Below are 26,488 nucleotides of genomic sequence, written 5' to 3'. Positions count from 1 at the left end.
TTGGGGGATAGTCTGTGTTGGTACGTGTGAGAGAGATCCACCTTTCCAAGTTGTTGGGGTTCATCTCATACTTCTGAAGGTTTGAGGGTGCTGCCTGTTCCATACTCCCCCTACTCCTAGCCTTTTAGGGGTACAAACAATAGTAATTGGGGCCTAGTGTGGTTGTGTACGTGTGATATACATACACTTTTTTGGGATCATATTTTCTATTCCGCTATTTAATCAAAAACCTCTGGGGATCAGTTAAATTGGGGGATAGTCTGTGTTGGTACGTGTGAGAGAGATCCACCTTTCCAAGTTGTTGGGGTTCATCTCATACTTCTGAAGGTTTGAGGGTGCTGCCTGGTCCATACTCCCCCTACTCCTCATCTAGCCTTTTAGGGGTACAAACAATAGTAATTGGGGCCCAGTGTGGTTGTGTACGTGTGATATACATACACTTTTTTGGGATCATATTTTCTATTCCGCTATTTAATCAAAAACCTTTGGGGATCAGTTAAATTGGGGGATAGTCTGTGTTGGTACGTGTGAGAGAGATCCACCTTTCCAAGTTGTTGGGGTTCATCTCATACTTCTGAAGGTTTGAGGGTGCTGCCTGTTCCATACTCCCCCTACTCCTAGCCTTTTAGGGGTACAAACAATAGTAATTGGGGCCTAGTGTGGTTGTGTACGTGTGATATACATACACTTTTTTTGGATCATATTTTCTATTCCGCTATTTAATCAAAAACCTTTGGGGATCAGTTAAATTGGGGGATAGTCTGTGTTGGTACGTGTGAGAGAGATCCACCTTTCCAAGTTGTTGGGGTTCATCTCATACTTCTGAAGGTTTGAGGGTGCTGCCTGTTCCATACTCCCCCTACTCCTAGCCTTTTAGGGGTACAAACAATAGTAATTGGGGCCTAGTGTGGTTGTGTACGTGTGATATACATACACTTTTTTGGGATCATATTTTCTATTCCGCTATTTAATCAAAAACCTTTGGGGATCAGTTAAATTGGGGGATAGTCTGTGTCGGTACGTGTGAGAGAGATCCACCTTTCCAAGTTGTTGGGGTTCATCTCATACTTCTGAAGGTTTGAGGGTGCTGCCTGTTCCATACCCCCCCTACTCCTCATCTAGCCTTTTAGGGGTACAAACAATAGTAATTGGGGCCTAGTGTGGTTGTGTACGTGCGAGATACATACACTTTTTTTGATCATATTTCCTACTCCGCTATTCAATAAAAACCTTTGAGGATCAATTGAATTGCGGGATAGTCTGTGTCGGTACGTGTGAGAGAGATCCACCTTTCCAAGTTGTTGGGGTTCATCTCATACTTCTGAAGGTTTGAGGGTGCTGCCTGTTCCATACTCCCCCTACTCCTCATCTAGCCTTTTAGGGGTACAAACAATAGTAATTGGGGCCCAGTGTGGTTGTGTACGTGTGATATACATACACTTTTTTGGGATCATATTTTCTATTCCGCTATTTAATCAAAAACCTTTGGGGATCAGTTAAATTGGGGGATAGTCTGTGTTGGTACGTGTGAGAGAGATCCACCTTTCCAAGTTGTTGGGGTTCATCTCATACTTCTGAAGGTTTGAGGGTGCTGCCTGTTCCATACTCCCCCTACTCCTAGCCTTTTAGGGGTACAAACAATAGTAATTGGGGCCTAGTGTGGTTGTGTACGTGTGATATACATACACTTTTTTTGGATCATATTTTCTATTCCGCTATTTAATCAAAAACCTTTGGGGATCAGTTAAATTGGGGGATAGTCTGTGTTGGTACGTGTGAGAGAGATCCACCTTTCCAAGTTGTTGGGGTTCATCTCATACTTCTGAAGGTTTGAGGGTGCTGCCTGTTCCATACTCCCCCTACTCCTAGCCTTTTAGGGGTACAAACAATAGTAATTGGGGCCTAGTGTGGTTGTGTACGTGTGATATACATACACTTTTTTGGGATCATATTTTCTATTCCGCTATTTAATCAAAAACCTTTGGGGATCAGTTAAATTGGGGGATAGTCTGTGTTGGTACGTGTGAGAGAGATCCACCTTTCCAAGTTGTTGGGGTTCATCTCATACTTCTGAAGGTTTGAGGGTGCTGCCTGTTCCATACCCCCCCTACTCCTCATCTAGCCTTTTAGGGGTACAAACAATAGTAATTGGGGCCTAGTGTGGTTGTGTACGTGTGATATACATACACTTTTTTGGGATCATATTTTCTATTCCGCTATTTAATCAAAAACCTTTGGGGATCAGTTAAATTGGGGGATAGTCTGTGTTGGTACGTGTGAGAGAGATCCACCTTTCCAAGTTGTTGGGGTTCATCTCATACTTCTGAAGGTTTGAGGGTGCTGCCTGTTCCATACTCCCCCTACTCCTAGCCTTTTAGGGGTACAAACAATAGTAATTGGGGCCTAGTGTGGTTGTGTACGTGTGATATACATACACTTTTTTGGGATCATATTTTCTATTCCGCTATTTAATCAAAAACCTTTGGGGATCAGTTAAATTGGGGGATAGTCTGTGTTGGTACGTGTGAGAGAGATCCACCTTTCCAAGTTGTTGAGGTTCATCTCATACTTCTGAAGGTTTGAGGGTGCTGCCTGTTCCATACTCCCCCTACTCCTAGCCTTTTAGGGGTACAAACAATAGTAATTGGGGCCTAGTGTGGTTGTGTACGTGTGATATACATACACTTTTTTGGGATCATATTTTCTATTCCGCTATTTAATCAAAAACCTCTGGGGATCAGTTAAATTGGGGGATAGTCTGTGTTGGTACGTGTGAGAGAGATCCACCTTTCCAAGTTGTTGGGGTTCATCTCATACTTCTGAAGGTTTGAGGGTGCTGCCTGTTCCATACCCCCCCTACTCCTCATCTAGCCTTTTAGGGGTACAAACAATAGTAATTGGGGCCTAGTGTGGTTGTGTACGTGCGAGATACATACACTTTTTTTGATCATATTTCCTACTCCGCTATTCAATAAAAACCTTTGAGGATCAATTGAATTGCGGGATAGTCTGTGTCGGTACGTGTGAGAGAGATCCACCTTTCCAAGTTGTTGGGGTTCATCTCATACTTCTGAAGGTTTGAGGGTGCTGCCTGTTCCATACTCCCCCTACTCCTCATCTAGCCTTTTAGGGGTACAAACAATAGTAATTGGGGCCCAGTGTGGTTGTGTACGTGTGATATACATACACTTTTTTGGGATCATATTTTCTATTCCGCTATTTAATCAAAAACCTTTGGGGATCAGTTAAATTGGGGGATAGTCTGTGTTGGTACGTGTGAGAGAGATCCACCTTTCCAAGTTGTTGGGGTTCATCTCATACTTCTGAAGGTTTGAGGGTGCTGCCTGTTCCATACTCCCCCTACTCCTAGCCTTTTAGGGGTACAAACAATAGTAATTGGGGCCTAGTGTGGTTGTGTACGTGTGATATACATACACTTTTTTTGGATCATATTTTCTATTCCGCTATTTAATCAAAAACCTTTGGGGATCAGTTAAATTGGGGGATAGTCTGTGTTGGTACGTGTGAGAGAGATCCACCTTTCCAAGTTGTTGGGGTTCATCTCATACTTCTGAAGGTTTGAGGGTGCTGCCTGTTCCATACTCCCCCTACTCCTAGCCTTTTAGGGGTACAAACAATAGTAATTGGGGCCTAGTGTGGTTGTGTACGTGTGATATACATACACTTTTTTGGGATCATATTTTCTATTCCGCTATTTAATCAAAAACCTTTGGGGATCAGTTAAATTGGGGGATAGTCTGTGTTGGTACGTGTGAGAGAGATCCACCTTTCCAAGTTGTTGGGGTTCATCTCATACTTCTGAAGGTTTGAGGGTGCTGCCTGTTCCATACCCCCCCTACTCCTCATCTAGCCTTTTAGGGGTACAAACAATAGTAATTGGGGCCTAGTGTGGTTGTGTACGTGTGATATACATACACTTTTTTGGGATCATATTTTCTATTCCGCTATTTAATCAAAAACCTTTGGGGATCAGTTAAATTGGGGGATAGTCTGTGTCGGTACGTGTGAGAGAGATCCACCTTTCCAAGTTGTTGGGGTTCATCTCATACTTCTGAAGGTTTGAGGGTGCTGCCTGTTCCATACTCCCCCTACTCCTCATCTAGCCTTTTAGGGGTACAAACAATAGTAATTGGGGCCTAGTGTGGTTGTGTACGTGTGATATACATACACTTTTTTTGGATCATATTTTCTATTCCGCTATTTAATCAAAAACCTTTGGGGATCAGTTAAATTGGGGGATAGTCTGTGTTGGTACGTGTGAGAGAGATCCACCTTTCCAAGTTGTTGGGGTTCATCTCATACTTCTGAAGGTTTGAGGGTGCTGCCTGTTCCATACTCCCCCTACTCCTCATCTAGCCTTTTAGGGGTACAAACAATAGTAATTGGGGCCCAGTGTGGTTGTGTACGTGTGATATACATACACTTTTTTGGGATCATATTTTCTATTCCGCTATTTAATCAAAAACCTTTGGGGATCAGTTAAATTGGGGGATAGTCTGTGTTGGTACGTGTGAGAGAGATCCACCTTTCCAAGTTGTTGGGGTTCATCTCATACTTCTGAAGGTTTGAGGGTGCTGCCTGTTCCATACCCCCCCTACTCCTCATCTAGCCTTTTAGGGGTACAAACAATAGTAATTGGGGCCTAGTGTGGTTGTGTACGTGCGAGATACATACACTTTTTTTGATCATATTTCCTACTCCGCTATTCAATAAAAACCTTTGAGGATCAATTGAATTGCGGGATAGTCTGTGTCGGTACGTGTGAGAGAGATCCACCTTTCCAAGTTGTTGGGGTTCATCTCATACTTCTGAAGGTTTGAGGGTGCTGCCTGTTCCATACTCCCCCTACTCCTCATCTAGCCTTTTAGGGGTACAAACAATAGTAATTGGGGCCCAGTGTGGTTGTGTACGTGTGATATACATACACTTTTTTTGGATCATATTTTCTATTCCGCTATTTAATTTAACTGGGCCTCCATGCGAGACCTGTGTGCCTTGTTGCGCTGTTTTGAGTACTCCACCAACATGGCCAGTGGCAATGACGCCGTTCTCAGCTTAACTATCCCACTTCCATGCCTCCTTGAAAAAACAATTCGGGCGATGATGGAAGAGGATGTGGCACAGGATGAGGAGGAGGAGGAGGATGAAGAGGTAACATTTCCAAGGCTTTCAGGGCAGTCATTCGCAAGGGGCTCCGAGGGTGGGTTCCTGCACACGCAAACGCCAGGGACGCAATTGTCCAGCAGGGGCACAGTTCTGGAGGATGAGGAGGATGAGGAGGAGGAGGAGCTGGAGGAGGAGATGGAACCATGTTCACAGCAGGGTGGCACCCAGGCCAGCTCATGGCCATCACTGGTGCGTGGCTGGGGGGATACAGAGGACACGGACGATACACCTCCCACAGAGGACAGCCTTTCGTTGCCTCTGGGCAGCCTGGCACACATGAGTGATTACATGCTGCAGTGTCTCCACAACGACCGCCGAGTTGCCCACATTCTAACTTGTGCTGATTACTGGGTGGCCACGCTGCTGGATCCCCGTTACAAGGACAACGTACCGTCCTTAATTCACTCACTGGAGCGCGATCGCAAGATGCGCGAGTACAAGCGCACGCTGGTAGACGCCATGCTGCTGGCATTCCCATCTGACAGCGGGGCCACAGTGGAAGCACAAGGCAGAGGAGGAGGAGGAGGAGGTCGCCAACGCAACCAGGGCACCGCCAGCACCTCAGAAGGCAGGGTTAGCATGGCCGAAATGTGGAAAAGCTTTGTCAGCACGCCACAACAAACAGCAGCACCAGCAGCTCAGATGGAACGTCTTAGCAGGAGGCAGCATTTTACCAACATGGTGGAGCAGTATGTGTGCACACGCCTACATGTAGTGAATGACGGGTCTGCCCCCTTCAACTTCTGGGTCTCCAAATTGGGCACATGGCTTGAGCTTGCCCTTTACGCCTTGGAGGTGCTGGCGTGCCCTGCAGCCAGTGTATTATCTGAACGGGTATTTAGCACGGCTGGGGGCGTTATAACAGACAAGCGCAGCCGCCTGTCCAGAGACAATGTGGACAAGCTCACGTTCATTAAAATGAACCAGGCATGGATCCCACGGGACTTTTCCGTACCTTATGCAGAATAGCAATGGATACCGACCTTACCCACCCATTGTTCCATTTTTGCTCTTTCTCACTCTTTTGGGGTGTACCCTCATTTAAAATTTTTGAAAAGAAGCAGTGTTGGCTACCTCGTCCTCCTCCTCAGGGCCAGATTAATGTAGGGGCTATTGGAGCTGCAGCTCCAGGCCCCTACCTTTTATATAGGCCCCGGGTTGGCCATATTCACTGTTACCGCTCTTCTGTCACTTGTAAACACAGAAGTCTGGCTTCTATGCTCGCTTCCCCAGGCAGCACCCTCAGAACCTCCCCACACAGCGTGAAGGCCGGACAAGGAGGGACAGTTGGCGATGCATGGATGTGTTTATGGGCTTCAGAGACAGCATCCCATGTTGAATTAGGCATGCATGGCTGCACCCTTCCTCCTCTGGGTGCATGGCAAGGCACGGCCCTTAAGGCCCTTCAAAATCCTCAGCACCAAGCCCATGATGCTGTTAATCCGGCCCTGGTCCTCCTCCACCGCCGCTTCCACCTACACCGCCCATAGGTGTGCGCAGCCTATTGCATTAAGGTGTGCACCCCAAAGTTGAAATACACATGCATGTGTTTGCCAGCAGGGAGAGTAATGTATCGGGGCCATGTACCTGTAGGCAAGGAGAAATAGAGCAGAGCAGGTCCCAGGGAGATCTTTCCCATCTCCTCACTGGCAATGCTATGTGCCCTAGGTGATTAGGGTGTGCCCAGGCACACCCAGCACACCCTGTGCGCACGCCTATGTCACCGCTAGGCTTGTGACGGTATCAGATTTTCATGCTGCGATTAATTGATTAAGGTTTTGCCACGGTATACGGTATTATCACGGTATTCTATTATTAAATTTAAATTATTAAATTTCCACCTCACTTCAATTTCATTGCTGAATTTAGGGGCTTTGGTTCACTTATGCACATTATTATATAGTCAGTCAGTACAGACTCTGTGAACCAGGCCTAAAATAGGTCATCAAGCAGTGTCTGGCCTAACTGGTGATAACTGGTTCTGGCGCTCGGCTCCGATCCGATGGCCTGGTCATTAAGAGGGCAAATCCTTGTGGTCAAGAAGTGGTTAAACCTGAAGGAGGTGTTGTTTATAAATTACTTTACTATTGCTTTAGGCCTGGTTCACATGTATGCGGGTTGGTGGTTCACATTTGCACAGGCATAGCAGCCCATTGATTTGAATGGGCTGCTATGCCCTCATTTTCCGCAGAAAAAAGGTGCATGCAGCATTTTTTTAAAATTCAGTGGCCTTGAAATCCATCCTGCTTTTGCACCATGCGACTAACCTGCAGTTCCTGCTCTGGCAAGCTTTCTGCATTTTTTGTATACGTGGGCACGGCATTTAAAAATAAACAGTTTGCGTGTGCAGCAACGGCAGGTAAGTCGCATGGTGCAAAAGAAGGATGGATTTCATGGCCACTGCATTTTTTTAAATTCTGCATGCACCTTTTTTCAGCTGAAAACGCAGGCATAGCAGCTCAAGCCCATTCACATCAATGGGCTGCTATGCCTGTGCAAATGTGGGCCCCCAACCCGCATACATGTGAACCAGGCCTAAAGCAATAGTAAAGTCATTAATTGGTTAAACCTGCAGGAGGACCGGTGTTTTTATCTATTAATGACTTTACTATTGCTTTAGGCCTGGTTCACATGTATGCGGGTTGGGGGCCCACATTTGCACAGGCATAGCAGCCCATTGATGTGAATGGGCTTGAGCTGCTATGCCTGCGTTTTCAGCTGAAAAAAGGTGCATGCAGAATTTAAAAAAATGCAGTGGCCATGAAATCCATCCTTCTTTTGCACCATGCGACTTACCTGCCGTTGCTGCACACGCAAACTGTTTATTTTTAAATGCCGTGCCCACGTATACAAAAAATGCAGAAAGCTTGCCAGAGCAGGAACTGCAGGTTAGTCGCATGGTGCAAAAGCAGGATGGATTTCAAGGCCACTGAATTTAAAAAAAATGCTGCATGCACCTTTTTTCTGCGGAAAATGAGGGCATAGCAGCCCGTTCAAATCAATGGGCTGCTATGCCTGTGCAAATGTGGGCCGCCAACCCGCATACATGTGAACCGCCAACCCGCATACATGTGAACCACCAACCCGCATACATGTGAACCAGGCCTAAAGCAATAGTAAAGTCATTAATAGATAAAAACACCGGTCCTCCTGCAGGTTTAACCACTTCTGGATCGCAAGGATTTGCCCCTTTAAAGACCAGGCCATCGGATCAGAGCGCCAGGACCAGTCATCACCAGGTAGGCCAGACACTGCTTGATGGCTATATAATAATGTAATGTGGGCTGCTAGGCGTGTGTGTGTGTATATATATATTTATTAGAGCTGCACGATTCTGGCCAAAATGAGAATCACGATTTTTTAGCTTGGAATAAAGATCACGATTCTCTCACGATTCTCTGTGTAACAAAAAAAAAAAAAATTGGGATAACTTTACTGTTACGTTTTTTTTTTTTTTTTTATTCATTAAAGTCTAATCATTGCGTTTGAAAGACTGCTGCGCAAATACAGTGTGACATAAAATATTACAACAATCGCCATTTTATTCTGTAGGGTCTCTGCTAAAAAAATATATAAAATGTTTGGGGGTTCTAAGTACTTTTCTAGCAAAAAAAAAACTGATTTTAACTTGCAAACAGCAAGTGTCAAAAAAAAGATCCAGTCTTTAAGAGGTTAAACTTCCTTTCTCCCTGGCAGAGGGAAGGAAAAGATACAAATGTAATCATTTTTGTTTATAGTTAGGAGACTTAATGCTGAAAGGTGTTAGCTGAGTGAGTGAATGAGTCATCCAGCTCACTGAAATGTATCAATTCACAAGTCAGGCAGACTTGACAGAGAAACTCGGTATTTTAAAAATGCCACAATAACAATACCGTGGCTATGCAATACCGCGATATATCGAATTACCGAAAACCGGCATATGTCTAGTCACCGCCACATCCACCACCACCTCAACCTCCCTCCTACTCCATATGGGCCTCGTCCTTCAGAGATGAAGAAGAACATTGTTTTATTTTTCTGTTTTTTTTTTGTTGTTTTAAGTTATTTCCCTATCCACATTTGTTTGCAGAGCACTTGCCATGCTCTTAATTACGTTTTGCTGCCATTTGCAGCACTCTAGCCCTTTCCTTTGGTGTTTTAGAGCCATTTTAGTGCCTTAAAGTTCGGGTCCCCATTGACTTCAATGGGGTTCGGTGTCCGGGAAAAGTTCGGTAAAAGTCCGGGACACGGACCCGGACTTTTTTTTAAAGTTCGGCCGAACCCGTCGAACACGGACATCTAGGTGTTCGCTCAACCCTAAATACCACCAAAAGAAAGCTCTGTTTGTAGGAAAAAAAGTACGTAAATTTCGTTTGGGTACGGCGTTGCATGACAGCGCAATTGTCAGTTAAAGTCGCACAGTGCCGAATCGCAAAAAGTAGCCCAGACGTAAGACAGCAAAATCCTCCGGTGGTAAAGTGGGTAAAACCGCGCCAAAACAACTGAACAATGGACTGTATCCCGAATATACAGTAAAATGTTCGGGTCCATGTCCGGGTACTGAAAACCCAAAAGTTTGGTACGATCCCGAACAATACAGTCCGTGTTCGCTCAACCCTAGTAGTACCCTTCAAAAACAATTCCTGCACTTTGCCTAGATGCTGGAGTCCCTTTAATAAATCCAGTCACTGCTGCTCTCTCATTTTGTGCAGAATGACTAGTCTTTTCTCCACCCCCACCTGTAGTTTTCTGTAGGCAGCCTGTAGTGGGTGGGTACAAGCTGGGTCCCTCCCACAGCTCTGCTCTCTGCACAGGCAGATCTTTGTGGCTATCGAGAAATATATTTAGATCAAAATTATTCTGTGCTTGGAATTTAGCTTAAGGTTGCCCTGGTACCCAGTACTCGTCTTGTCATAAGTAACAAGGAGGCAAAGATAGACTCTAAGAGCACTAAGAGGCTGCTGCCCTTGTTGAAGTGAGAGATTGAAGTGTATGCCATATGAATATTATGGCATATCTAAGCACTAATATGTGCATAGGGTTGTTTCACAGATCACTCAGTAAAACAGTGCAGCTGGCATATAGATAATGTTCTAAGCCGGGGGTGTTTGTTTTCCTCATGCCGCATCTTTCAAGTACCAGGTTATATCCTTGGCTGGTCAGAAGTCCGTAGGACTCTGAATAAGCAGCTAAACAATACAACAGAACACTCTTCTTAAGAAGCAGTGTGTAACATGGAGCAAAAATAAGGGGTGTTATCATAGGTCCCGGTCACACTTTTGCTTTACTGCAAGGCACACAAATAATGCATGTTACCACAATGCATGGCAATGCACCTGCTCTATGTGCAGTGTGCTGTGATGTAATTTATAGTGAATGGAACCAAAATGAGCTGCAGTAGAGCGCAGGGCACAATGCATCACGCACACTAAAGCATGGATACAGTGCATTGTCCAATCAAAGAGAAAAAAATCCAGCACCCCGATGTCTCAAAAATAAAACATATACAACTTTATTAGATCAACCCATTAAATGGAATCAAAACCTGTTATTATTGACACGTTTCAGCCTCTTACATAGGCCTTAGTCATAATATTATGACTAAGGCCTATATAAGAGGCTGAAACACATCAATAATTACTTTCAATGGATGGATCTAATAAACTCATATATGTTTTATTTTTGAGACATTGTGGTGCCGGATGATTGGACGTTTGAATGCCTGAGTACTGACGTTTGATGTTTGAATGTAACTGAGGCCATCCGAGCACATGAGTCACTATCTCATCTTGTTTATAATTAAGGGCTATTTTGGGGTAGCAGCAGATATAAAGCAGAGATAAAATCCATCTCTTCCCCTAATAAAAGCAGCACACATAGTAAACACAAACACTGGCTAGGCACACAGTTAACCCCTTGATCGTCTTAGATGTTTAACCCCTTCCCAACCAGTGTCATTAGTGCTGGTTCCAGCAAAGTGTCAAAAGTGTCAGTTAGTGTCCGATTGTCCACCGCATATACTGAAAGTTGCTGATAGCTGCCATTGCTAGTATAAAAAAAATCCAGTATTTATCCCATAGTTTGTAGACGTTATAACATTAGTGTAAACCAATCAAGAGACACCTATTTTTACCAAAGACATATAGTGGAATACATATTGGCCAACATTTATGAAGAAATTCGATTTTTTACATTTTTTTATTGGATATGTTTTATAGCAGAAAATAAAAAAATATTGTTTTTTTTTGTTTATAGATCAAAAAATAAAAATGCAGTGGTGATCAAATACCACCAAAAGAAAGCTCCATTTGTGAGGAAAAAAATGACATACATTTTATTTGGGTACAGCATTGCATGACCACGCAATTGTCAGTTAAAATAACGCAGTGCTGTATCGCAAAAAATGGCCTGGTCTTCCAAAGGTCAAGTGGTTAAGCACAGTTAGCATGCTTGGCAACCAATAGATTTGCTTCCCAAAATCTGTTTCTTTAGACAGCCTGGGGTTCCAGCTTCTCTAGGCTCAAGTCATTGTACATATTTAATTGACTATTACATATTAAGCTGGCTATACAATAACCTGTAATTCAAAGCAATCAGTGCTAATGGGCCATTTAGAAGAAAGAAACAAGTTATTTCAATTGTTCAAATGCAATAAATACTTATTACAGAAACTTTCCAGATCAAATCCCTTAGAAAAAGGAACAAATTGCACAATTGCAATATAAACAGTTGTAGGATGTCAAAACTTTGTGCAGTCTAAAAGGTGCTCTATATGGTGGTGCTTGCAGAAGGTTGCAAATTCCCACACATTCAACTGTTTGGCAAGATGGGCAATAATGCAAATTCTGGTTGACTGATTCAGCAGTAAGAAGGGGGTTTCCTTGCCCCTGGTTGGTTGTCTATAGTACAGTACTGTCATAAACTGTCCTAATTCTTGTAGTATTATTTTAGTTTCTGCTGCTGTCTTATTTGTATGTAGCAGGATTTCCAGGCATTGGGCCTGATGAGGGTCTGCCATGGTCACCTCACCATTAACACTAACAGCACATTTAAGCTGAATGCCCAAGTGTGAGATCTGAGACAATGTCAATGAACAGTCCGGCATCTTTGTTTTGTTTTGTTTATTTTATATAGGGATGGGAGAAGGGAATGAGTGGGATACTCCTCTGGCTCAACTAGGTACAAATGGTACACTTTGTGAAAAATGCCTTTCAGAGCTTACTTGATGCCGGCTGAATGCCGACCAACGCTTACTGGCGCTTGAAATCACGAACTTGCGTCTACTGTACTGAAGACTGACTTCTGACACTCTGGTTAGGTCAAATGTCCTTGACACTTCTCCCTCCAGTCCTTCCTGACTGAGGTAACCTTTAGTAACACTGCTGCTGCTGCAACTGTCAACACTGTACACTGCACGCTATACACTTCCACTGCACACTGAATACTTCGGGGCCCAACCACTGGCACCCCCTTTTCTCTTCAGGTTCAACACTTGCACCCCCTTTTACTCTTCCTGCACCAGCTAGCTAGCTTCCAGATCCCTCTGACCTTCTCCAGAGTGGTCCCCTCTCACTAGGCAGACCCCCAGGGGCAGTTTGCAGTACTCATGACTGGGAATGCTTTCCTGAAACTCAAGCCCTCTCAGTTCCGCTGGTCCTCAGCACACCGGATCCGCTCTGCAGCTTAGCTCAGCCCTCTGTCCCCTCAGGCAAGACGCCTGGGACACCCGATTACTCTTGACATGAGGAGAGACAGCCATACTATCCCGCCTGGGACTCTGCGTCATGTGCTCCCCTCAAACTTATGCCATCTTCCATAATCTGCCCTTCTGGGATAGATACAAGCCTGGGTGAGCCATTGGCTGGGTTTCCTCCACTGCCCAATGATAGCCCTCATTGAGTACAGTGGGGAGACTCCCCAGTCTCAACAGCCACACCTGGGAACCATGACAACCTAGCTGAAAATCATGGCCCTGCTGATAAGCAGTCAAGGCCCACTATGCTTTACCTAGCACCTACCTTGTAGGGTGCTACATGTATCTAACCCCTGGTTAGCTGCCTGGTCAGATTTATTCCTGTCCCTGACTCCACCTATGCTTCTCAACTTGGTGGCCTGATTTTGGTTGACTAAACACTTAACCTTACTATAACATAAAGCTCTTTTGGCTACACTTCTCCTATTAATCACAGGAGTGTAGTCACTCAGCCGTCCAAATGCCTGGACGGACAGCTGGCTCAGCCTCACAGCATGCTCCTGAGCTAGACCCTTCCTCCTCCTCCACTGCCCAGCTCTCCAGTGAGTGCTGGAGGGGCAGAGCAGAGAGCCAGTGACTGACAGTAACCATTCTCTGCTCAGAGTGGAGGCCAGGAGCTCAAAAAGGTTTTCACTTGTCCCATTAAGAAATATAAGGTCAACTGTCAAAAGCTAATAAAGTATAAGCAGAACCCAAATCCATGTTTCTGTCTCCATATTAGCACCATACTATTTTTACACCCTTGTAATAGGAAGTCCTGTATGATTGGACGGCTGCTCGGGTGGACGGCTGCACACCCATATGATGCATACAAAAATGTATTGTAAAAACATCAATAAAAACATGGCACAATTGGCATATCGGCAGAGAAGAAAGGAGGTTGACACCTTTCACATGGTAATTGTGCTTTGTCAAAACCATACAGGACACAACCATCATGCACATATATATAGTAAATATCACATGGTTACACGGGTGTAAAAACATGAGTCACCTGTGCAACCATGTGATATTTACTATATATATGTGCATGATGGTTGTGTCCTGTATGGTTTTGACAAATCACGCTTAACGTGTGCATCATATGGGTGTGCAGCCATCCAATCCTTTTCCTTTCCATAAGGTTAGAATGTGATTTAAAAAGAGAAGAAAGCAGAGATTCTTAGAAAAAAAACTGTTGGCACCCCAAGGTGCCAGTATCCCTGCTTGAAAATGGTTCCTGTAAAGCACTGAAATAATGTGGGAAGGTAGGTAATTTTCTGTGGAAGAGCCCCATCCTCTTTGTCTATAGTCGTTACCCCACTAACATAAAATTGTGGTTTGAGAAGCACAACAAATACAGGACTTCCTATTACAAGGGTGTAAAAATAGTATGGTGCTAATATGGAGACAGAGACATAGATTTGGGCTCTGCTTATACTTTATTAGCTTTTGACAGCTGACCTTATATTTCTTAATGGGACAAGTGGAGACCTTTTTGAGCTTCTGGTCTCATTACAAGATATAAGGTCATGTATGGGTTCCAGGTCTCATTAAAAAGCAAAAGGTCAACTGCTCTATGTTGTGTTCATCTATAATCTTATCACTATTCTAGGTCACAATACCCTGACCATTGTTGTAATCTTAAATAGTTTTACCCACTTTTAGCCAGCGACAAAATTCAATTAAATGACACAATCAACAGTTCTTATTCCTAGGTGCTAACTTTTTAACGATGCATTGCACCCTATCAGCAAAATCCTGGTTGTTTGCAATGTGATATTTAGGATAAGCAAATTCAGAATATAAATTCTTCATTGGAATTTAATAAATTGAATTAACACAATATTAAACTGCAAACCAACAGTATAATATATTGCATCTTACCAGTCCTTAGTGGTGGCTGCATTCGTTTTCCTTTATAGGCTTTTCCCCTCTGTTTTCACCTGGTGATCTGGTAACCAGTAACACACGGTGGCGGCTGGTGCTCAAAATTTTGGGGGGGGGGGGGGGGCGCAAACAGAAAAATGTAATAGGCATTGCTTTGCGGCAAAAAACGCTATAAAAAATTGCTTGACTTTGAGGTCGCCTAAGTGTGAAAGGGGCCTTCAGTAATTAAGGTATAGTGTGCCCCCTTTCAATGCAGAGAGACCAGTGTGCCCCTTTTCAATGCAGAGAGACCAGCGTGCCCCCTTTCAATGCAGAGTGACCAGCGTGCCCCCTTTCAATGCAGAGTGACCAGCGTGCCCCCTTTCAATGCAGAGAGACCAGCGTGCCCCCTTTCAATGCAGAGAGACAAGCGTGCCCCCTCTCAATGCACAGAGACCAGCGTGCCCCCTTTCAATGCAGAGATGCCAGCGTGACCCCTTTCAATGCAGAGAGACCAGCGTGCCCCCTTTCAAAGCAGAGAGACCAGCGTGCCCCCTTTCAATGCACAGTGACCAGCGTGCCCCCTTTCAATGCACAGTGAGCAGCGTGCCCCCTTTCAATGCAGCGACCAGCGTACATGCCCCCTTCAATTCAGTGACCAGCGTACATGCCCCCTTCAATGCAGAGACCAGCGTACATGCCCCCCTCAATGCAGTGACCAGCGTACATGCCCCCTTCAATGCAGAGATCAGCGTGCATGCCCCCTTCAATGCAGTGACCAGCATACATTCCCCCAATGCAGAAGACCAGCATACATGCCCCCTTCAATGCAGTGACCAGCATACATTCCCCCAATGCAGAAGACCAGCATACATGCCCCCTTCAATGCAGTGACCAGCATACATTCCCCCAATGCAGAGATCAGCGTGCGTGCCCCCTTCAATGCAGTGACCAGCATACATTCCCCCAATGCAGAGACGAGCGTACATGCCCCCTTCAATGCAGTGACCAGCATACATTCCCCCAATGCAGAGATCAGCGTGCGTGCCCCCTTCAATGCAGTGACCAGCATACATTCCCCCAATGTAGAGATCAGCGTGTGTGCCCCCTTCAATGCAGTGACCAGCATACATTCCCCCAATGCAGAGATCAGCATGCGTGCCCCCTTCAATGCAGTGACCAGCAAACATTCCCCCAATGCAGAGATCAGCATACATGCCCCCTTCAATGCAGTGACCAGCATACATTCCCCCAATGCAGAGATCAGTGTGCGTGCCCCCTTCAATGCAGTGACCAGCATACATTCCCCCAATGCAGAGATCAGCGTGCGTGCCCCCTTCAATGCAGTGACCAGCATACATTCCCCCAATGCAGAGATCAGCGTGCGTGCCCCCTTCAATGCAGTGACCAGCATACATTCCCCCAATGCAGAGATCAGCGTGCGTGCCCCCTTCAATGCAGTGACCAGCATACATTCCCCCAATACAGAGACCAGCATACATGCCCCCTTCCATGCAGTGACCAGCATACATTCCCCCAATGCAGAGATCAGCGTGCATTCCCCCTTCAATGCAGTGACCAGCATACATTCCCCCAATGCAGAGATCAGCGTGCGTGCTATCTTCAATGCAGTGACCAGCATACATTCCCCCAATACAGAGATCAGCGTGCGTGCCACCTTCAATGCAGTGACCAGCATACATTCCCCCAATGCAGAGATCAGTGTGTGTGCCCCCCTCAATGCAGTGACCAGCATACATTCCCCCAATGCAGAGATCAGCGTGCGTGCTCTCTTCAATGCAGTGACCAGCATACATTCCCCCAATACAGAGATCAGCGTGCGTGCCACCTTCAATGCAGTGACCAGCATACATTCCCCCAATGCAGAGATCAGTGTGTGTGCCCCCCTCAATGCAGTGACCAGCATACATTCACCCAATGCAGAGATCAGCGTGCGTGCCCCCTTACTTACCTGGAGCAGCAGCAGCGGCGGGCGGCTTCTCATCAGTCTCTCGGCGCATCTCCTCCAGTCCTCCCGCCTACTCCTCGGCCAATGGCATGGGGTTTGCCTTGCGGCCAATCAGGAAGTGTGTATTGGATGCGCTTTCTGATTGCCCAGGAGGAGGATCGGTGTGACAATAGCGAATTTTCATTCGCTATTGTCACACAATGGGTGGGCTCGGGGCGCACTGCTCTGTGCCCCGGCTCCACCCTTTGCATCACCCTATTAGAGCCTCTGGCTCTAATCAGGTGATTTAAAAAAAAAACATTAAGCTCCATGCGTCCGGTGCCCCTGCATGCAGATAAGGGGGCCGGACGCATGGATGGGGGGTGGCGCCCCTGCGCCCTCAATACACCGGCCGTCACTGGTAACACACCTCCTGTATTAGAGTGCGAATGCTCTGGATGAATAAGCACAGAGGCACCATTGGACAGCAGCATTGATAGTTTGGGGGGGGGAGGGGAATGTCGGATAAATTAGCAAATTTAGATACACTAAGAAATTGAAGCCAAACTCCAGCTCACACTACAGTTACACAAGCAGTTACAGCAGTTTTTTTTTTTTCTTTTTGGGTAAAGGGTTATACAACATAGTGTATACAATGCAGGGGTCACGAGTATAACATACAACTTTTTAAAATAAAAGCTGATCAATGTAAACATCCCTGCCAGTGGTAAATGGTTTGTCTCAACACTCTTAGTGCTACATTTGAAGGAGAGCTTGTTCTGTTGAAAAAAACATAGACTTGCTAACTAGATCACAAGGTGAAAATAAAGGCAAGAAAGCCTAAAAAAGAAAACAATTGTAGCCATCAAATCTCAGGATTGGTAAGCTGCAATAAAAAAATGTTTGCTATTGGGTTTAAAAACACTTTAAAGCAGTTTTCTTTTACTAAATTAGGTTGTTATCAATATAATGTTGTTACATATCTGTATTTAAATGGTGCAAAAAGGTAATTAAAAGCAGTAATAAACCCATAAATAAAGGTGGCCGGAGCAAGGACGAAAAAAAAAGAGCAGTTTCCTAGGGGAGACGGCCGCACTTTAAAGGCTAGTTAGAGGTTGTCCTAGAGGGGTCAGAGGGGCGGAGCTGACCCATAGTAGGCTGACATGAGGAGGTCCAGGAAATAATATATTACAGCTTACCAATCGTTAGATGTGGTGGTTGCATAAGTTTTCTTTTTTAAAGATTTTTTTTCCCCCCTCTGTTTTCATCTCTTGATCTGGCCAGTTACACACCTCCTGTATTAAAGTATCCCTTCTCTGGATGAAGGAGCACATGGGGCACCTGTGAACAGCAGTCTTGTCAGTCTGGGGGGGAGGGTCTTTTTAGATAGCTTAGTAGATTACACTAACAAATTGAGCCCAAACTCCAGCTCACAATCTATAAGCATATACAGTAGAGCTGCACGATTCTGGCCAAAATGAGAATCACGATTTTTTTGCTTGGAATAAAGATCACGATTCTCTGTGTTACATCTTTTACATTATAAAAAAAATTGGGATAACTTTACGGTTTTGTTTTATTTATTTTTTTTTTATTCATTAAAGTGTATTAATTGCATTTGAAAGACTGCTGCGCGAATACAGAGTGACATAAAAATTTACAACAATCACCATTTTATTCTGCAGGGTCTCTGCTAAAAAGCAACAAGTGTAGGAAAAAGGTTTAGTCTTTAAGAGGTTAAACTTCCTTCCTCCGGCAGAGGGAAAGAAAAGATACAATGTAATCATTTGTGTTTACAGTTCAGTGGGAGACTAATGCTGATAGGCTTTTGCGGGAGGCTCTTTTTTTTTTTTTGACAGCTGCTCCCTCACAGCAATGTAAAGAATCGAGCAAGTGTCATGTTAAGATCGTCGGGGGGAGTGAATCGCGATCTCGATTCTGTTACGATTATTCGAGCAGCTCTAATATACAGCAAACGTTTTTTTTTTTTTCCTTTTGGGATAAAGATTTTATATAAATAAATAAAAGCTGATCATTGTAAGCACTCCTCTCTGTGTTAAAGTACATGTAAATGATCACTTTGCAAAACAACCCATTCAGTTTAAAACAGAAATGAAAGGCAAAACATTTGTATATAAATAATAAAAACATTATAAATACAGATTTTCAACCTTTTTAGGAAGTGATGACCCCCAAAATACCACTCCCTCCCTCCACTGACAGACCCCCAACACCCCCAAATACTACCCCCTCCCCCCCACTGACAAACTCCCACAGGGGATGCCTGGCTTCGTGCAGCCCAGAGGTGACATGCAGGGTCTTTTAGACACTTCATGTCTTTTAGATCCTGAATCTCCCATCAAAGGGAACCTGTCACCAGAAAATCATCATATAGTGGACTTTTTGTCCCCTATGTGATTAAAATAACAAAAAAGTTAAGCAAATAAAAATAAAAATTATGTTTCTGCAAAAAAAGAAAAGCTACACATAAGCACATAACCCCCCCCCCCATTTTGAGCAACCCCCCACTCCCCCATTTAGACATGTAAAAATGTGAACACACACATCTGGGGCGCTTACGCGTGAAAATGTCAGTTGTGATACACATGTTACATATCGCTGCCCACACCGGAGTGAGATCGATATTTCTAGCACCAGATCTCCTCCGTAACACTAAACTGATGACCTATAGGGCGCTTTTGATGCATCGCCTATAGAAAATATAAGGTAGGCTGAAGTTTGTTGCACACAAATTTAAGCTTTGACATGTTGGGTATCTATGTACTCGGTGCAACTTCGTCTTTTATATTTTACAAAAAAAGTGGATAATTTATTATATTTGTTTGCCCTAAAATTCACTTTAGTGTGTTTTTAACTAAAATGTTGCGTTTCCTAGATCTTTGCGGTAATATCATGTGACATAAAAAAATTTTAACTACTACTATTTTATGCTCTAGGGTTTCTGCTTTCAAAAAATATATGATGTTTGGGGGGGGGGGGGGGGTGTTATGTAATCTTCAGGCCTAAAATGATTTTTCAAACATGTCTGCAAAAAAAATGCAAAAAAAGCTGGTAAAGTCTGCAGCCAGATAAACTGGGAGATGCAGATGTGACAGGAAACATGTAACCTCCACTCCCACCAGTTGTCTGGTGTCTATTGAATGTTTGTTATTTTAAAGTTAATTTAAAAAAAAAAAAGTAGAGGTCACATGTTTCCTGTCAACAGTGGAGCTCTAGCTGCAGCCATTCATTGTTACAATAAAGTTAAAAAAAAAAAGGTTGAGTGGAGGTCACATGCTTTTTGTCAAAAATGGAGCCAGATCACTCTCAGAATGTATGGTACTCCCAAAAAGCCCCCAGAAATTTTTAAAGAAGTGTACTGTATGTGGAGAAAAAGAAGCAGTATTGTACTGAAGTTGATACAATGTAAACAATCTTCCCCAATCTACACAGTGGCTGTGATCTGTCTATCTTTCAAAGAATAAATTAAATGTCCCTATGGAAGGCAGCAAAGGTGATCCCAACCATGCTTTTCCTTCAGTGGTTAATGAGTCTCTTTTGAAACAAACCCAGCAGTCAGGGCAAGGTATTTTCTACCAAACCATACCACACCATACCATACCATACCATATGAAAAAACCGATGGGGGGAGGGGGAGTCAATCACATGCAAATGCTCTTCTGGATTATTCAAATGAAAATCATATAGGCACAATGTAACAGGGGCAGGAGTAGTAACGGACCCACCATCAGGGGCCACAGACTGAAATATGGCCTTTAAGGGCATGGCTGAATAAAAAGTGGGTCTTTCTGGCAGATTCAGAATAGTTGGTAAGTATTTTACTGACTTACCGTGCCTTGTTCTGCGTTGTGTTTTTTTTTTGTGGCAGTAGCCATCTTGTAGAGGCAGGACATTGTTTCCCTATGTCAGATCCTCCAGCAAGGAGAGCAGTGAAAAAAGCCAAGGGGTTTCCAGTCACAACTTACCAACCAGCCTGCGACCAACCAAATGAACCTGTCTAACAGTATGCGTTAAAAACAGGGGTTTAGTTGCACACATTTGCAAATACATGCGTAAGCTGCAGGCCACGGCAAGGAACCCTGATATCTGCAGTCCCTAACTCTACCTTTAAAGAGTCTCCACAGTGAGAGCATATTTTTTCTGATGGATAGATGGAGGACCGGTGACTAGAGGGAGCCCACCCCTCCTTAGAGGCGCAGGGTCACACTGAACACCCAGCACATCGCACAATGGCAGCAAAGGTGTCAGTGCATTGCCTGACCAATATAACAACAACAATACAAAAAAATAGTCACTTCCCCCACCTATAACTGGTATTAACAGCAAGGAGCACTGAAAGGGCAAACGCATGTCAAAAAAAGCCAAAGGGTTTCCAGTCACAACTTACCAACCAGCCTGGGACCAACCGAATTAACCTGTCTAGCAGTATGCGTTAAAAATAGGAGTTTACACATGTATTTGCAAATGTGTGCAACTAAACCCCTGGATTTTTTTACATGTATTTGCCCTTCCACTGCTCCTTGCTGTTAAGACCAGCTATAGGTAGGGGAAGTGACTTTTTTTTTGTATTGTTGTTGTTATATTGGTCAGGCAACGCACTGACACCTTTGCTGCCATTGTGCAATGTGCTGGGTGTTCATTGTGACCCTGCGCCTCTAAGGAGGGGTGGGCTCCCTCTAGTCACCTGTCCTCCATCTATCCATCAGAATACATATGCTCTCACTGTGGAGGCTCTTTAATCACTTAAGCCCCGGAAGATTTTACCCCCTTCCTGACCAGGGCCTATTTTGCGATTCGGCACTGCGTGACTTTAACGGACAATTGCACGGTTGTGCGACGCTGTACCCAAATGAAATTGACGTCCTTTTTTTCCCACAAACAGAGCTTTCTTTTGGTGGTATTTGATCACCTGTGCAATTTTTTGATCATGCGTTTTAAACAAAAAATAGCGACAATTTTGCAAAAATAACAATATTTTTCACATTTTTTTATATGAAATTCCCCCCCAAAAAAATTTAAAAATCTAAATTTTTTAGCATTTAAGGCCAATTTTTTTAGGCCAATTTTTTAGATCTATGTCGCTTTGCCTGTGAGGGGCTGACTGCCGACATAAATAGTCGTTAGGCAGTCGGCAAGTGGTTAAAGGTAGAGTTAGTGACTGCAGATATCAGGGTTCCTTGCCGTGGCCTGCAGCTTACGCATGTATTTGCAAATGTGTGCAAATAAACCCCTGTTTTTAATGCATACTGTTAGACAGGTTAATTCGGTTGGTCGCAGGCTGGTTGGTAAATTGTGACTGGAAACCCTTTGGCTCTTTTTGACATACCTTTGCCCTTCCAGTGCTCCTTGCTGTTAAGACCAGTTATAGGTGGGGGAAGTGACTATTTTTTGTAAGGAGAGCAGTGAGCAGCACAGTAGTGACATCACCAAATCTTCTGACCTCAAACTGATTATTATTGCTGTATTAAGTACTGTGTTTATTCTGGGAAGAGGCACATTTTCTACTTTTCACAATGACCAATCTCAGTGGGGACAGAAAGTGACTGGAAATCCAAAATTTTACAGTAGTAACAGAAACAGAGGGAAACCCCTCCAAAGGGAACACCTTTTTGTGTGACAGATATCCAAAAGGTAATTTCCCCTAACTTTTTACAAATTAATTTCCTGTTGCGTCCCTGGGACATGAAGTGAAGATAAAACTTCCCAATGGAATGCAAACAGCAAAAAAGAAAAACGTGGTGTGGTTTTAATCATTCCTCACTTTATCAGAATGTAAAACAAATTTTGCTTTAGATATGCTTTAATCCTTCTATGCGCTACTTATGTATTCAGTATCTCTAGTGAAAAATTGTTTTGTCTGTGGATAGCATTACATAGCCAGGAGTGTTATCATTGAAGAAGATAAGTCTAGGTTCTCTATTACTCTTTCACTATCTATATAATTTTAAACATAAATCACAGAAGATTGGCAAGCCTTTAGGTTTAACTCATGTATTTGACATTTTTGTAATAGTATCCAATAACTCAACAAAGTTCAATATATGCAGCTTAGTTTCCTAATAGTTAGAGAAATTAAATGCTGCCTTCTGTTTCTGTAGTCTGACTAATACAAATATCATGATATGCTGATAAATTGTTAAGTAAAAGCTCCCTATTGCATTAATGTTGCTGGCTGTGGCTGAGAAATGATCTATGTAAGAATGGGCAAGAGTTGTACAGGAGCTGACACTTCAAACATCTCTGGCCTTGTGCGTTTTCCCATACCGCTGGCTAAAAAATGAGCTGCCATTTTGTATACCCCTGAGGTGGCTGTACTTCTAAATCCACAAACTAATTTCTTATTTTCAGCTTTATTTTTGGCTCTCATAATATTTTCCTGGGGAAAAAAAAAAAACCTTTTACTGGCAATTCTCATTGATTTTGGGCATATATCAGAAAATAGGATTTAAAATAATTTGAGTCTCTTTTGTCCCATCCAAATGTCGCCACCCCAAGCCTTGTACACCCGATTATTTGTAGAATTTATGTGTTTATGTATTATTTCTGGAGGGTTACTAGAAAGAGTACAAGAAGAAAAACAATCTATTTATTCTATGGTTCAAACTTATTTATTCAGCATTTTCCTGGTTGTGATTCAAGCACGATGTGGTCCCGGCCCCTTCTGATTTATGAGTCCACTTCTTGTATTCGGCTGGAGATTGATGAAGTCCAAGGGTGCTTATGACAGAAAGCATCTGAATGGGGAAAGAGAGGCTGCTTATATGAATATTTATGGGCTTGCTAATAATGCCCTTATGTCAGAGCATTGTGTGTTGTGTGCGTGTGTGTGTGTTTATTTGTATGTGTGAGGCTGCACACATTTCTATTCTTAGTGTGTGAATGCATTCCACCCACAGGAGGAGTGGATTTTAACCATTGTCTTACCCTTGGTAAAGTCTCTGGCTTTGTTGTACGATACTCTCATGGTACTCTAAGGTAGAAATCTGATTGGTTTGCATTTGTTCTAAAGGTTTTGCTCATTGTCTTTACAAACCTGTTTAGACATTCTAGGGGCTGCACAGTGATGTACATGGAATAAAGAAATCTGTCAGCTTCGCTAATTAAGATAGACGTGCCATAAAATTCTCCAGTGGCAAAATGTTTGACTTAGCAAAACACTTGAATCAAAATGGAAACTAGTAGAATAAAACAGAAAAGAAGATGACATCTTGTATCTAATTATTGTAAAAGAAGCCCACGAATAAGATGTGTTGCCATCGACAAATTTCACTGTTAACTCAATATTTTTTTTTTTTTTTGATTTCAGGAGATCCTGCCGCTGAAGGATGGTCACAATGGGGTGTTTGCTCCACAACATGTGGTCAGGGTACACAAGTCCGCACCCGCTCTTGTGTGTCATCTCCATATGGAACATTGTGTAGTGGTCCGCTGAGGGAGACACAGACCTGCAACAATACAGCTACATGCCCTGGTACACAAAAATTCTACACTTTTTAGCAGTCGTTGCAAATATTATATTGTTATCTAAAACTAAAGTTGAAGTTGTAATGTGTTTTTTCTAGATGTCATATTAATGAGCTGGGGACTTTGGACACAATACTGGACAACATATTTTCTTCCTTGTATACACATGTAATTTCAAACTTGAGGCTGGGTTCACACTTATGCAAATTGGATGCTAGTTTCCCTACATCCAATTCGCATGACAGGAGGATGTAACTTGGCTCTTAATGGAGCCGGTTCACACACCTCCGGGGCGACTGCAGTCCACACTGGAAAAGGGTCCTGTGCATCTCTGGCTCTGTTTCATGTCTGAATTCAGGCAATAATTCAGACCTGATTCGCACCTTAGAGGAAAAACAGGGATGCACCGGACCCCGTGCTCTGAGCCGTGGCCATAGATAGCATCCAAAAGAGATTCTGACTTTAAACGTAGTAAGAGCTTGTGTTGAGAGGCAAATGCAGTGTGGATTCAGGGGAATTCAGTCACCATTTGATATTAGATTAAGATGCTTCTAAGATTCTGAGTGTCCAAGGTGGTAGATGTTTCTCTCACTATCAATAGGAAAAATATAGGAAAAGCTCCAGATAGTGTAATATCATTGACAGCCTATTAAAATAGTAAACAAAGTAAAACAAGCAAGCTAAAACACTTACAGTGGACACCTTCAGTAAGCTTCCTTGTGAACAAGCACGTAGCAGTCGTGTGAAACGCGTCTACTGTCCTACCCTGCTGTACCTTGTACCACTTATGTGAATAAAGGAACTTTTCTTCATTGGATTCCATGGTGGTGTGCGACCATTTTCTTCTTTTATGCTTCTCCTGGTGGCGAGCTGAGGTTCAGCACCCACCTTGAATCATGGACTTTGACTAGCCTGAGCGGTGTTATCTCTCTTCATTAGTAAGCTTTCCTGACAAAGTGTGGCATTAGTCCACTAGCTCTAACTGACGCATTTTGTACTATAGGATGTCCTTAGAGGCTGAGGATGTTTGCTGAGGCTGTCCCATAGCATGGGACACGTTGTGAGGAGTGAGCAGACTGGTATGACATGCTTTTGGGAAGCTTGCCACCAGCTTCCACTGTAGGTTTTTGTTAAGCTGGCTTGTTTTACATTGTTTAGTATTTTAATAAATTGCCAATGATATTACACTTTTCGGCGCTTTTACCACCCTTAGTGATTGGGGACTGTGGAAGAGCCATTGGTAAAGTAGATTTTTTCGTTGATCAAAACAAATGGGTGTTGACCTCTGTCTATGCATAGTCATACTGTCTGTGGTGAGTTTTTGGTGGCAGTCAATGTTCATCACATGCTTTGAGACTTTTTTTTTACACTGGCTAATTTCCAGGATGGTGGGATTGGACAATTTATGAGGGTTATTGAAGATTTTCTCATGTGGGATGTCAAGAACTGTTTTTGTTTTTCCATCAATACTTTTTCTTTATACTAGTTGTTATTTGAAATAGCAAATAAGATAATTAAGAGATAGAATAACGTTTTACTGCAGAATACCACTTTTAGTAGATGAATAGTACATTTTCAATATCTGTACATCAGACCAAAAAGAGGGACAAAATCGGGATGCTGTAGCACAGGGGTCTTCAATCTATGGCCCTCCCTCCAGTTGTTCAGGAACTACAATTCCCATCATGCCTAGTCATGTCTGTATATGTCATAGTTTTACAATGCTTCATGGGACGTGTAGTTCCATAACAGCTGGAGGGCTGTAGTTTGAGGATCCCTGCAGTGTAGCACCTTTCTCCTGCATTTAGAAACAGGGCACCCTGTCTAGTTCCTTCCGCGGAACTCATGCTTGGCTTCCCAAATGGCTACAGTCTTGCTGCCCTATAAGACTGGGGTTGTCCGAAGGCACTAAAAAAGAGGGACACCTGAGGAAGCAAGAGGGACAGATGGGGTTTGGTTCCACATGAGGGACAGTTGGGAGGTATCTGAAACTGTTGATGTTTAATTTTCTGATTACAGAGAAATGAGCAATAAATATTGGGGGTTCCAGGATCAGGAACAATGTTTCAAAACACTGCTGTAAGGGGGGTATTGTTAGCAATTTCTGTGTGGAGTTGGGGTGACTTCTAAATAATATGTGAAGTGTAGAGGAGACTAAAACACTGGGGATGTTCTGTATATTGGAGTGGAGTTGCAGGAAATGTAATTGTTGAGTAGTTTGGACTGTAAAGGGTTAAAGATAAAACTAGTGATTTAGATTGCACCTGGAAAACATTTAAAATCTTTAG

The 26,488-nt window shown here is 43.5% G+C and overlaps 1 protein-coding gene across 12 annotated transcripts in view; it reads left to right on the top strand.

Moving 5' to 3' along the window:
• Positions 1 to 26,488, top strand: part of ADGRB2 (adhesion G protein-coupled receptor B2) — a 695,259-nt gene that overhangs the window by 441,152 nt on the left and 227,619 nt on the right. For all 12 annotated transcript variants that reach the window (XM_082246705.1, XM_082246713.1, XM_082246711.1 and 9 more), the window contains one exon: positions 24,043 to 24,207. In XM_082246705.1, the coding sequence (XP_082102831.1) occupies positions 24,043 to 24,207 (165 nt within the window). The remainder of the gene's footprint in view (positions 1 to 24,042; positions 24,208 to 26,488) is intronic.

The sequence above is a fragment of the Pelophylax lessonae genome (genome assembly GCF_965119305.1).
Source record: "Pelophylax lessonae genome assembly, chromosome: 2".
Classification (NCBI taxonomy): Eukaryota; Metazoa; Chordata; class Amphibia; order Anura; family Ranidae; genus Pelophylax; species Pelophylax lessonae.
Note: the sequence above shows the minus strand (reverse complement) of the source record. Positions and strands in the feature narration are given on the sequence as shown.